General features: G+C 42.5%; 1 protein-coding gene across 2 annotated transcripts in view; it reads left to right on the top strand.

Annotated features, from left to right (window-relative positions):
- The window catches only part of LOC137426009 (sphingosine kinase 2), an 87,158-nt gene extending 73,744 nt beyond the window's left edge, over nt 1-13,414 (top strand). For both annotated transcript variants that reach the window (XM_078774219.1, XM_068114734.2), the window contains exon 5: nt 11,101-13,414. In XM_078774219.1, coding sequence (XP_078630345.1) covers nt 11,101-12,199 — 1,099 coding nt within the window. In that variant the 3' untranslated portion in view covers nt 12,200-13,414. The remainder of the gene's footprint in view (nt 1-11,100) is intronic.
- Nucleotides 13,415-14,448: the final 1,034 nt, after the last annotated feature.

The following is a 14,448-nucleotide window of genomic DNA, read 5'->3' as shown; positions in this document are numbered from 1 at the left end:
CTGATCAAGGATAAAGCCTGTTTTATTGCAATTTAACAAGGCCGTTTACATTTAACCAGACTCCCAGTTTTCATTCATTCACCCCCTTAGAGTTGCCTTAGTATGCATGCAAAGTTTCGGACCACTAGGTTTCATGGTTTTGGAGTTATGGAGGACACACACACACACACACACACACACACACACACACACACACCCAGATGCACATGCACACACTGACATTTATTATTACAGATCGGATGTGTATTATATATTTTCGAGGATGACTTTCTCGTTGTTCACAAGCTTATTTTTACAATAGCTCTTTTGCTATTTCAAATATATTATAAAAATTATATAAACTACCAGAATACCCACCATACAGGCAATCTTGTTCTAAGCATGCAACACGTTCTTCTGACACATACCTTTATTTGGGTGGTGTATAGGCAACTGACAGTTACCTCAATCGCTCACCAAAAAAAAAAAACACCTGTATTACGTGCATGAAGCAAAAACATGCATGCCTACTGCTTATAATTCAAAACACCTCACTGCACTGGAAAACGTGGGGACAGGAAGGAATAATCTACTGTATTCCTTCCTGTCTCTCTGTCTAGGTGTAGAGAGACTCGATCTCTCTACACCTAGAGGCGGCGCTACACGATACACATCTACATAAAAATTTGTGTCCCTCCCTCCCCTCACCCCCTCCCATACCACCCTACAAAGATAAAATCAACCATATACACTAATTGGGGTCATGCTCATCCTATATAGCAAGTCTGGATGTAATTGTACCCAAACTGAGGGAGGAGTAACGTGACAAACAAACACCGGTCCGTGAATTTATAGTAAGGATGAATGAATGAATGAATGAATGATCGTTTTTAAGGCCATTTTCCCCGCTGGGGCGGGGGTTAGCCTTGCGGGCCCCATGACAATCATGGTTCCCTGTGTGAGGCAATGTTTTTATGGCCGGATGCCCTTCCTGACGCCAACCCTTGGTCGCCTCTTATGATGCGCAGGGATACGGTGTACCTATTCTAAATCGGGGTACACACCATGATCATTCATCCCAGCAAGCTGGTACTCAATTTGCCGACCTCGGAAGGATGACAGGCTGAGTCAACCCCCCTGGCGTTAATTCAGCGATCGACCGGGATTCGAACCCAGGATCCTAGGATCCCAAGCCGGCACCCTAACCGCTAAGCCAACACCAGGCTAATTTATAATTTATGGTAAGGATGCTAGAAAGAAACCAAATCTCAATACATGTACAAAGGTTTTATGACTTAAAATGCCTGCAGAACACCTTTCTAAATGCCCCAATCATTTGAGGTTAGACTCGAAGTCAAGAACAAAATATTTCTACATTTTCTCAGGCTCATGGAGGAGTTTGTACATGTACTGAACTCTACTTTTGATAGTGATCAAACTTTAAAGTCTTATTAAAATCATTCTGTTACTGTTAAAATCTGTTACTGATATTGATGCTATGTTATTTTCACGTTTCTGCATGCAGCATAATTGCTTAAATTTGCACAACGATGGGCTATAAATACTGAGACCATGCACATTACATTTTGAAAGTCGATTGGCTTGCTGACAGAATGTGGTGCGAGCGAAAATGCCTCATTAAAGAAAGATTATTTTAGCATTAAATGTAATGGCTTAGACAAATTGGCCATTGGTTTATAATAAGGATATATGAAGGGGCAACTTAGTCTTTATATTTATATACTGGTGAGGTGCCGGTGCGAGGCTACAAGCAAACAGGCAATGTAGAAACGACGCAGCCTGAAGAAATAAATTCCACATTCCTGTACTAGTCGAATGCCAGGCATTGACAGCCGGTTCGTGAAGGACTTGGGCAAAAAACTTACTGAAGCTGAATGTTTCTACACGCGGTCAATGGGGAAACTACAAATGCCGAATCCGCGAATGTCACGGCTGGAAACCCTCACGTCGTTTCCTCATTCTGCTTTCAACTCGGTCTCTCTGTATTTTCATTCCAAACAGCATAATTCCAATCGCAAATTAATACTATAGCATTAATATAACCAAATACAATGTTAAAACACTCGTGAGGTAAACGAATATTAACCACTCTGATGTGATAACCAATACAGATGAATCTGCCAGCGAGAAAGTGCGGATACGGAACACTTTGTACAAATGGAAAGTCAAAATCATATTTGTATTGAGAAATTTATGAAAACTCCTACTTACCTTCGGACACCTGCTGGGACCCCAAAACGTTCCACATAAGGTTTAGTGGGGCTATCCCCAAAACTGAGGGAGTAGTTCCGGGATGGATGAATGGACAGACGGATAGACACTCCTGTTTTATAATCTATACCGATAAAGGCAAAAATCTGTCTCTCTCTCTTTGTATGTGTTCAATGCATCTTTTAAGTTCCATAACCCCAAACTCAGGGTACAAATCCAACTTTGTGTGGCGGATAGCATTGGCTATGTGGCCTCGGCCTCACTTGGGGATGTGGGTTCGGGGAATGGGGTGGGGGGGGGAATGGTGGGGGCATAAATTCTCTATGTAAATGTTTACCTACGTGTCGTGCCACCGAGTGGTGGTGGTGGTGGCCGTGGAAGAGGGTATTATAATTTCCTTCTTTACCTGCACAACGCTGAGGTTAAAGCACTCTTCGCACAGGTAAATTAATTTTGGCAAAGCGGACGACTAATTAGTCCGTCGGCGAAGCGACGAGTACGTTCCACTGGTGCGCGCGCACACACACACACACACACACACACACACACACACACACACACACACACACACACACACACACACACACACACACACAAATAAACGAGTCACAGCACAGGACTGTTAGATGAGACAAATACAACCAATGACCTTGGAGGAAGTGCCATCACTTCCCAGGCAACTCTGGGTGCCAGGGACGCCACAACAGCAATGGTGCTGCATTTCTCACTGCATTCAGCCGGGCATTTCCGAAGGAGGAATGTCCTTATCCGCATATATGCCAACCTATGGTGATTGTCAGTGCTCTTATCCTTTTAAATGCTGGACATCAAGCAAGGAATCAGCATATACCATTTTAAAATATATATTTGTTATGACTTGGCCTGAGTCTGAGCCACCGACCTCCCAGACTCGGTGCAGACACACCAACCATTACACCACCAAGTCTGATCAAAACATGGTACGTGTTGCTCTTTGTGCTCATTTTAAAAATATGTCCCTATATATGGTTTCCTACATGCAGAGGTGATACCAAACCATTGGCAATGTTGCGAGTCAATACGGTGATGGGGCTCAGAATTGTCATAAACTCTAAGGAAGATTGCCATTTACAAATAGTCACGTGACCTTTTGAAAATGTTTCTGGATTGAGAAATTAGCCTAAAATGAAGAGATTGTAATTTGTACAAAGACTTCACAAATTAGTTCATTGTGTTGTCATATCCAGAATACAGTACAGGAATGCCTAAGATGAGTTGAGGATCTTGGCAAGTAGATCAGAAATGATTGGATGGAAGTTCTCTTCACTGAAGATTGCAAGTCAGTTTTGATTTTATGGACAGGGATGCCAAGGTCTACATTAATGAGTGGAATATTTCTTGCTGCAGAACAGTTCAGAATATGTTTGTGCAGATGGGAGTTTTAGGATGGAAAGGAAGAATCGTGTTTGTGCATTGCACACATGTGTCATGGGGTTTTGTCGGGAAAAATGTAATATGTAGATGGCTCCTCATAAAGGTGTAGGGAATTGCCATTTTTTTTCTTTTTTTCTTTTCTTTTTTTTGTATACAAGATCGAGGCTCGTGAAAGAGCCAACATTAATCACACAAAAAGTCAAACCGACACATAAAACACAAAAAATAAGGGGAGCGGTAGACAAGATGGGGAGAGAGGGGGAAGGACACAAACACAACATTTGAGAGCAGGGACATCGGGAGAAATGTGGGAGGGGGAGGGCTTGGGGGGAGGTGGGAGAGGTATAAAACATATGACATTCTTTCTAAACATCCAAGAACAACCATCGCTCGACACCTTTTGCTCGATATTTTCTAATGCACAACTTAGTGGAACTTGTAGCTTCAGTTTTTTCATTTGAATAGTTTTGAGGGCAAAAGTACTTCTCACATTTAAGTTCTGCTTTTAACATTAGCGATGCTTACATAACTCGCAACCTTTACAATTCCAATCTTCCCGTAAGAAGGTTTTTGGTGTCATGAGTTTCCCTTAATTGCTTTTGTGGATCCAGCACGTGTTGGTGCAAGCTAAAATATTTTAATTAGGAGCTGCTGTTTATACCTCCGAGATTAACGGATAGGCCAGACTGCTGCCAATGAGTGCATGTCTGCTTTCCTTTTTATTGCCAGATTGTTTCCTTAGGCTTGTAACACGGCCATTTATCCACCGCCTTCCACATGGTTCGAGCCACGGAGTGTGTCGCGTTTTTCATGTGCACTGTGCAGCGAATCTCATTCCTTTTTGTGTTTTCTCCACATTTTTAGAAAAGTGAAAATTGCACACGAAGCCGTGATATGCTTGTAATGGAAAAATTATAATCGATGTAATGAAATAATTTTGAGTCCACCAAGATGTGTTAAAGATGAATAATGGGATTCTACCCTACCTATTTTTTTATATATTTTTTTATGATTCTGTTGATTCTCTGACGATAGCAACAGAAGCCATTTTGGGTATTTGTTTTGTATTGTTTTGTATGAATGGTGCATTTTTAAAAAACGCATTACATATAGATGTTTTCATTATGTTTTGTATACAGAGTGAATGTTTGGAGGAGCTAGAAATGTTGTATTTGGATATTATTTAATTCCTTTTCCTCTACATGTAATGTAGACGATTACCTATTACTGTTCCTTGAGTTTTTCTTATTCTTCCGCCCCACTGTTTCAAGGTCCGAAAACTTTAAAATGAACGTTCTCTGCAACCTTTGGTACAATTGGCACGAAATTTTCAACAAATGATTGGCTCGACCTGTATAATGTTTTACTGCTAATTATGTCGTCATAGGTCACGTGGTATGGGTGCCATCTTGGAAAAACCGAAAAACTTTGCACCTCTATATCTCCAAAAGTGCTGCACAGAAAAAAAACGAGACATATCTCATTATAAAGTACTCCATGGAGAATAAACCTTGTGAATGATGATGTCGTAGGTGCCTCCATTATGATGTCATAATTCGACAAGTAAAAAAAATTCATCCGATCAGGATTAAATTTCTTGAGCATCATCTCACGGTATAAATTTGATGATGATACGGTATAAATTGATGCAGAATTTTTTTTTATGATATCAGGTCATGTGGTTCGGCCGCCGTATTGTTTTAAGTGAAAAACCACTAAAACCCCCTTTTCTCTGAAACGACTGAACACATCGAGGCCAAACTTGGCATGCACAATTGCATACCCATGACGAATAAAAAGTTCAGCGAGCATGACATCATAAGTCACATGGTTTAGGAGCTATGATGTTTTGAAGCATAAACCTTTAAAACCTAGCTCCTCCCTCATTTTTGATCATATTAAATGGAAACTTCACAATCATGTTCCCCATGTCGGCGTGCTAAAATGCGCTTTTGGAATTTGCGATAGCTCACATGGATTGGCAATGATAAATAGTTGAACAACAATCTTTAAAAAATTATATATTTTGCACCGCTTCATGGATCGACATGAAACTTTCTTGTAAAGTAGTTGTCATGAAGGGGAGGAAGTGTGCAAAATTTCAAGATGATTTGTTGTACAGTCTGGAAGCTAGAAGTTGTTATTGTGTGAATAAGAAGAAACTCTGCATGAGCTTCTCAGGCCATGTCAATAATTCTGGCACTGCCATTTTTCAGGTTTATCTATATAATTATAAAATTGAAATCTTGCGTGTTTGTATGTAACATTCGATCGGTCCGGGGGCGTGGCTTACCCCTTTGAGAGAGTAGTAATATCCACCATTTTATTAACTCGCATAGCTTTGATGCCTGTTTTGTAGGCCCGTGGTGTCTTGCTCTCTCTCTCAGTTTTATTTCAAATCAAATTCGATATATCATTTCATTTTTCACAGTCGCTAACATAGTTTTAGACTCGGTTGAAAAAAAACGGGAAGAAAATTCGATGAAAGTTTCCGTTTATAGAACAAAATGAATTCTGAAAGGCTTGTATCTTCAAGGCCATTGAGTCTGTTTCACGCCTTTATCTTCTATCTAAGTCGCCATCTGATTTCATTTTTATCGATGGTTTTAGACTCGGTAAAAGAAATAATTGAGAACATTCACGCACACACGGGAAATTGCAGAGATATATTTTAAAAATCGCGCCACGTTGATATACGAAAATACACCGCCTAAAATAACAGGCATACAGTATATATCTTCGTTATTTCATTCAACATTATTACCCGGAAGTAAAATATGTTTCAGGAAATTACCGAGAGATATTTCTTCGATTTTTTTTATTATTTATATGCGCATACACTTTAAATAGGTTTATTTGAAATCTTTAATTTTCACAATGTAATTTATTTGTCATTTGATGATCGGCAAAACGATAGCACAAACACAATACTATTTGCAGGAAGAATGTCGTATCAACCCTCCGACGGCGCTACGGACGCGGACAACGAATCACACCTCACGTCTATGGACGCGAATAGCAACATCCGCACGAATCAGTCATCAATGATTTTCATTGACACGCCTGGAGGAACAGGGAAGACGTTTCTTATTAACCTGATTCTCTCTAAAGTGAGAGTGAGTGGAGAAGTTGCCCCCTGCGGTGGCCTCATCTGGCATAGCTGCTACCCTCATGCCTGGTGGAAGAACAGCGCACTCAAGGTTCCAAATCCCTCTGACACCGAGGGAAGATGGCGTATGCAACATCGATAAAAATTCTACTATCGCAGACCTCTTTCGAAGTACAAAACTCATCGTGTGGGATGAGTGTCCTATGATCAGGAGAGAGAGTTTCGAGGCTGTGGATCGCACGTTGCGTGATGTATGTGACAAAGACGAGCCTTTTGGAGGGATCTTGACGATATGCTGTGGTGATTTCCGTCAACGTGATCGGAGATAAGGGCCGAAATCACGTGTCACAGGTAAGTGATTTAGAACGCTGGAGAGGTGAGCCTTATGGCTTGCTGGCCCAAATAATCTCCCTGATGATGTCCAGCGTTCGCTTTAGTTCTATTCTCATATCTATTCAAACTGACATTGACCCAACGGGTCATGGGTCGTCTAGGGGTAGCATCATCATCATCATCATTGGCTGAGGGGTAGCATCATTGGCTGAGGCGTAGCATCATTGGCTGAGGGGTAGCATCATTGGCTGAGGGGTAGCATCATTGGCTGAGGGGTAGCATCATTGGCTGAGGGGTAGCATCATTGGCTGAGGGGTAGCATCATTGGCTGAGGGGTAGCATCATTGGCTGAGGGGTAGCATCATTGGCTGAGGGGTAGCATCATTGGCTGAGAGGAGCATCATTGGCTGAGGGGTAGCATCATTGGCTGAGGGGTAGCATCATTGGCTGAGGGGTAGCATCATTGGCTGAGGTGTAGCATCATTGGCTGAGGTGGAGCATCATTGGCTGAGGGGTAGCATCATTGGCTGAGGGGTGGCATCATTGGCTGAGGGGTGGCATCATTGGCTGAGGGGTAGCATCATTGGCTGAGGGGTAGCATCATTGGCTGAGGGGTAGCATCATTGGCTGAGGGGTAGCATCATTGGCTGAGGGGTAGCATCATTGGCTGAGGGGTAGCATCATTGGCTGAGGGGTAGCATCATTGGCTGAGGGGTAGCATCATTGGCTGAGGGGTAGCATCATTGGCTGAGGGGTAGCATCATTGGCTGAGGGGTAGCATCATTGGCTGAGGTGTAGCATCATTGGGTGAGGGGTGACATCATTGGCTGAGGGGCGGCATCATTGGCTGAGGGGCGACATCATTGGCTGAGGGGCGGCATCATTGGCTGAGGGGCGGCATCATTGGCTGAGGGGCGGCATCATTGGCTGAGGGGCGGCACCATTGGCTGAGGGGCGGCATCATTGGCTGAGGGGCGGCATCATTGGCTGAGGGGCGGCATCATTGGCTGAGGGGCGGCATCATTGGCTGAGGGGCGGCATCATTGGCTGAGGGGCGGCATCATTGGCTGAGGGGCGGCATCATTGGCTGAGGGGCGGCATCATTGGCTGAGGGGCGGCATCATTGGCTGAGGGGCGGCATCATTGGCTGAGGGGCGGCATCATTGGCTGAGGGGCGGCATCATTGGCTGAGGGGCGGCATCATTGGCTGAGGGGCGGCATCATTGGCTGAGGTGCGGCATCATTGGGTGAGGTGTAGCATCATTGGCTGAGGGGTCACATCATTGGCTGAGGGGTAGCATCATTGGCTGAGGGGTCACATCATTGGCTGCGGGGTGGCATCATTGGCTGAGGGGTCTTCTCCTCACTGCTCATTACTAAAAACTGCTCTTCTATGTGAGGATTGATAAATAAAAGCAATTAGAACCAGTAAATTTAGTTTTATATGGCATTTTGCCTCTCTATTAGAAAGTGTGAGAAAATTATATATCTTCGCCATAGGTTGACCTTTGACCCCCACTGTAACCATGGTAACCCCTTAATTATATATAATAACATTGACCCAACGGGTCATGGGTCGTCTATATAATTATAAAATTGAAATCTTGCGTGTTTGTATGTAACATTCGATCGGTCCGGGGGCGAGGCTTACCCCTTTGAGAGAGTAGTAATATCCACCATTTTATTAACTCGCATAGCTTTGAGGCCTGTTTTGTAGGCCCGTGGTGTCTTGCTCTCTCTCTCAGTTTTATTTCAAATCAAATTCGATATATCATTTCGTTTTTCACAGTCGCTAACATAGTTTTAGACTCGGTTGAAAAAAAACGGGAAGAAAATCCGATGAAAGTTTCCGTTTATAGAACGAAATGAATTCTGAAAGGCTTGTATCTTCAAGGCCATTGAGTCTGTTTCACGCCTTTATCTTCAATCTAAGTCGCCATCTGATTTCATTTTTATCGATGGTTTTAGACTCGGTAAAAGAAATAATTGAGAACATTCACGCACACACGGGAAATTGCAGAGATATATTTTAAAAATCGCGCCATGTTGATATACGAAAATACACCGCCTAAAATAACAGGCATACAGTATATATCTTCGTCATTTCATTCAACATTATTACCCGGAAGTAAAATATGTTTCAGGAAATTACCGAGACATATTTCTTCGATTTTTAAAATTATTTATATGCGCATACACTTTAAATAGGTTTATTTGAAATCTTTAATTTTCACAATGTAATTTATTTGTCATTTGATGATCGGCAAAACCAACGCACAAACACAATATTTGCAGGAAGAATGTCGTATCAACCCTCCGACGGTGCTACGGACGCGGACAACGAATCACACCTCACGTCTATGGACGCGAATAGCAACATCCGCACGAATCAGTCATCAATGATTTTCATTGACGCGCCTGGAGGCACAGGGAAGACGTTTCTTATTAACCTGATTCTCTCCAAAGTGAGAGCGAGTGGAGAAGTTGCCCCCTGCGGTGGCCTCATCTGGCATAGCTGCTACCCTCATGCCTAGTGGAAGAACAGCGCACTCAAGGTTCCAAATCCCTCTGACACAGAGGGAAGATGGCGTATGCAACATCGATAAAAATTCCACTATCGCAGACCTCTTTCGAAGTACAAAACCCATCGTGTGGGATGAGTGTCCTATGATCAGGAGAGAGAGTTTTGAGGCTGTGGATCGCACGTTGCGTGATGTATGTGACAAAGACGAGCCTTTTGGAGGGATCTTGACGATATGCTGTGGTGATTTCCGTCAACGTGATCGGAGATAAGGGCTGAAATCACGTGTCACAGGTAAGTGATTTAGAACGCTGGAGAGGTGAGCCTTATGGCTTGCTGGCCCAAATAATCTCCCTGATGATGTCCAGCGTTCGCTTTAGTTCTATTCTCATATCTATTCAAACTGACATTGACCCAACGGGTCATGGGTCGTCTAGGGGTAGCATCATCATCATCATTGGCTGAGGGGTCACATAATTGGCTGAGGGGTCACATCATTGGCTGAGGGGTCACATCATTGGCTGCGGGGTGGCATCATTGGCTGAGGGGTCTTCTCCTCACTGCTCATTACTAAAAACTGCTCTTCTATGTGAGGATTGATAAATAAAAGCAATTAGAACCAGTAAATTTAGTTTTATATGGCATTTTGCCTCTCTATTAGAAAGTGTGAGAAAATTATATATCTTCACCATAGGTTGACCTTTGACCCCCACTGTAACCATGGTAACCCCTTAATTATATATTAAATAACATTGACCCAACGGGTCATGGGTCGTCTAGTTTTCTTTAAAAATAATTTTCTCTGCAGTCATTGCACCGATTGACAGGAAATTTTCAGCATATGAGCGACTCGGCTTCTACAGTCTTTTAATGGTAATTATGACATCATAGGTCACGCAGTACAGGCGCCATATTGGGGGAAAAAACGAAAAAATTTGCATCTATATATGTCAGTGCTGCACAGAAAAAAATTGACATGTCTCATTGTAATGAACTCTCCATGGAGAATAACCCATGTCAATGATAATGTCATAGTTTCCTCCATTATGACGTCATAATTTGACAATTTCAACATGATTGGTTGTACGGTCTAGAATGTAGCAGTTGTTATTGTGTGAAGAAGAAGAAACTACATTTTATCTTTTCAAGGCATGTGACTTTTCAGTGTACCTTTAATTATGATGAAAGTGGGGTTGTATCAAAGCAGGGTTGTATTGAAGCGTGTCCAATGAAAGCGGGGTTGTATCCAAGCGGAGTTGTATGAAAGCGGGGAGGCGGAGGAAACCGGTCATCATTGCCAGCAGTTATAAAGTGGCAGTTCTAGTCAAATTTTAAAAAATCACCCACTTATCTGGTTTGAAATTAAGTATTTGATATGTGGGTAAACAGTACCAGGTTTCTAGTTTTCTCTTGTAAAGTTTTGGCAGGTATTTGTTCCTAAATCTGTGATATACTGTTGTTGTTGTTTTTTCTTCTTTTAAAAAAATTAACTGTATGCTGATGTATTTTTCAGGCACAAAAGAGTCATGGGTGATAACCTCCTGACCCACTTGGCATTTCTGCTATGCAAGGGAGCATGCCGTCCCCTGGACCTGGTCTCTGTTACGACATCACTTGGCCGTCGCCTCTTTTCTTTTCTTTGTATTGCTTGGGGGTTTGTGTCTGACGTGGACATCGAGAGCGAGAGATTTCGTCTCCTGGGCGGTGCACGCTTCACTTTGGGCACTTTGGCACGCATCGCCTCATTGCGTACTTACAGAGGCCGACTCTCTTACCTACCTACCTCCATCCCCGGAGATCGAGTGGCAGCGGGCCGCAACTTCATTCGTAGTGCAACTCTTGGTGGACAAAATGATGGGCCAAGGCTTGCTGGTCGGAGAGCTGCCATGCATAGAAACATGTCAGATGGTGCACTTGTGGAGGAGATGGGTCTTGCGGGTAAATGGGAATCAACAGATGATTGGGATGGAAGCCCACCACAGGAAGGATATTCTTCATCGTGTCAGAGTCCAGATAGTGAGACCCCTCCATTTTCTGGAATGTGGCAGCTTGGTGAAACTGTGCAGTCCACTGATCAAGTCATTAATAGAACATTCATGATGTCAAATGGAGGAGAACTTGGGGGAAATGGTGATGGTCCTGGATCAGTCTATGGTCCACCAGATGACCTACTACCATTACTGGATGAGCCAATTCCACAGCATTGGCGACAGGAGGAAAATGACTATGTCCTTGTTCTTGCACTGTACCAGTCGCATCTGGCTGCAGACCTGTTATTCTCACCCCTTGCTCTTCCTGATGATGGCATCATCCATTTGTGGATTGTACGAGCGGGAATTTCTCGAAGGGCTCTTCTTCGCTTCTTTATGTCATTGGCCCGAGGACGGCATTTAACCGTTGACTCCCCACATGTTGCGCACATAACGGCTCGCGCCTTTCGACTGGAACCACTCCAGCCGGGAGGTATCATTACGGTTGACGGCGAGCAAGTTGAGTATGGGCCTTTGCAGGCTCAAATCCATCCTCACCTTGCTCGCCTAATTGTTGGCCTTCAAAAGTCAGCTGAAAGCCCAAATGAAAGTTGGGAACCATCTTTTGGAGGAGACGACTAACTCCAATTTGACTTTCCACCGTCTTTCTGCTTTATTTTCATGCCACTTGTTCACTATCATTCCATTTACTTGCAACCTCCATGCACCAGCTGTGTCCCCTTATTTCAGGGTCAGCTGTTTTTCTCTGAGATGTGATGAGGTTACGACCCTCACTCCTCAGAGTGACCGACCTGACAGTTGTTGTTTCCTGTCTTTCAGTTGTCGATGCATCTTTTTGGCTTTGTACAGTGATTTTGCGATGTTCATTGGTGGAAACTTCACTGTAGAAATGCCTGTTGATACGATATAATTTTAACAATTATATTTATGATTATTTTATTTGCTGTTGTTTTAAAAATGCTGTGAAGATTTCACTCTGTATTTTGTTGTGTTTGATTACATTGAGAAGAGAAAAATTTAAGCTTTATGATTAAGTCTTAAAGGTTTGAATGAGTGTTTCTTTCGTTATTTCTTTTTGGAATTTATTTTTTACTTTTTTACTTTTTTTTCTTGCTTTTCGGCCTTTGCACCTTTTGCGTGCTATTCTTGTTTTTTGTTTTTACATGAAATATTATTTGCTTGTTCCCCCACCAACTGTTTCCCCAAACTGATTTCCTCAATTACACTCCAAAAATTCTCCTTTCCTCTTAATCACTTTGTCTTCTTTCTTCACGTCTTCCTTCAACCAACTTTTCTCAATTCCCTCCCATCTTTTATATGTAATATGTAGATGGCAGTTAAACCTCCATGTCAGCATTATTGCATTTGTCATTCTGAAAAATGATAACTTATTTGAAACGTGTCGGATATAGTGTATATTCCCTGTTAAAGCTATTGTGAATGAAATATTCGGAAGAGGATCCTGCGGTAAAACTTTTTACCATAGTTGCAATTTAGTTACTTTTGTCGATGGGTCCTGGGAATGTGTCACTTTAGCAACCTGATAATTTGAGCTTTAAAAAGGCAAAGAATATACTGAATAATCTTGAAAGTGTTGGTATTGCAATAAAGTGTGAGCCTCAGGATGTCAGGTAATACTCGTAGTTGACAAGTTTGTGATGGGAATGGAAAAAAGAGAAGAGATTGAAGGAGCGAGCAGAGTTTATGAAGGGAATGTGGAAATGAATCTGTGAATGTTTTATTAACTGTAATATTTTTGGTCTTTCTGTTGCTTTGGAAGCTTTATGAATTTCCATGTAAGACTGCACTCAACAATCGACATCCAAAAAAACTTCATCGGAATTTTTTTTTCTTTTTCTCATAGGCATGTTTGAGTGTTTTAGATTTGACCTACTTGAATTTCAGTACAAATCTCCTTTGGATTATCTAGAGAGAACAATGTACATCTATTGTTGAAAAAGCATCATCCTTCTTACTCCTTGCTCCCCTCCTCTTCTCTGCCCGTGTAAATTGCATGGTCTGAAACTTTGGCACATTTTGGTGGTCTGAAATTGCGTGGCACATTTTGCGTGGAAAATTGCGTGGTCTGAAACTTTGGCACATTTTGGTGGATCAATATTTACTTCTTTTTTTTTCTCCCAAAGTTTGAGCATCTCAAGTACCACCTTTAGAGGCCATTTTCCCCTGCAGAGCAGGGGTTGGCCTTTTTTGGGCACCTTGGTCCCCTTTTTGAAGCAATGTTTGATGCCCTTCCTGCCGCCAACCCTGTTAGTCGCCTCTTGCGACACACAGGGAATTACCAGTGAACTGGTACTCAATTTGCAGACCTTGGAAGGATGACAGGCTGAGTCAACCCCCCTGGTGTTAATTCAGCGCAAGACCGGGATTCGAACCCAGGATCCTAGGATCCCAAGCCGGCACCCTAACCGCTAAGCCAACTCAAGAGTGTAAAGAAATCTCGGTTGAAAGTGAACTTACTTGTCATCGTTGGAATACAGGAAGCTCTAATCCCCAAACCCTAACCTGCCATTCTCTGTAATTTATGAGCCGATTTACTTATTCAATTTTTGTTTGCTTACCGATTCTTAAAGATATACGATATAACGGTAAGTGCTTTTGTAGTGGGGGTACACTAATGGAAGCTGCCCTACTTGTTTTCTTGTTTTCTGTGACCCACACCATAAAGAATTTCTGCCAAATCAGTCGACGCCACTTGACATCAACCCCTCTGTTGTTATCTATTGTTATTAACTAGCTCTTGCTTTTAAAGATAGTAGCGGCAATACGAGAAACAGTCGCTAAATATGTGTAATTCATAAAACGAGCTTTATGTTTCACGATTTAGCATCATGAATCGATATGTTGAGGTA

Source organism: Myxine glutinosa, chromosome 1 (assembly GCF_964187855.1).
Source record: "Myxine glutinosa chromosome 1, kmMyxGlut1.1, whole genome shotgun sequence".
NCBI lineage: Eukaryota > Metazoa > Chordata > Myxini > Myxiniformes > Myxinidae > Myxine > Myxine glutinosa.
The sequence above is the reverse complement of the archived record's forward strand: the minus strand, read 5'-3'. Positions and strand labels throughout refer to the sequence as shown.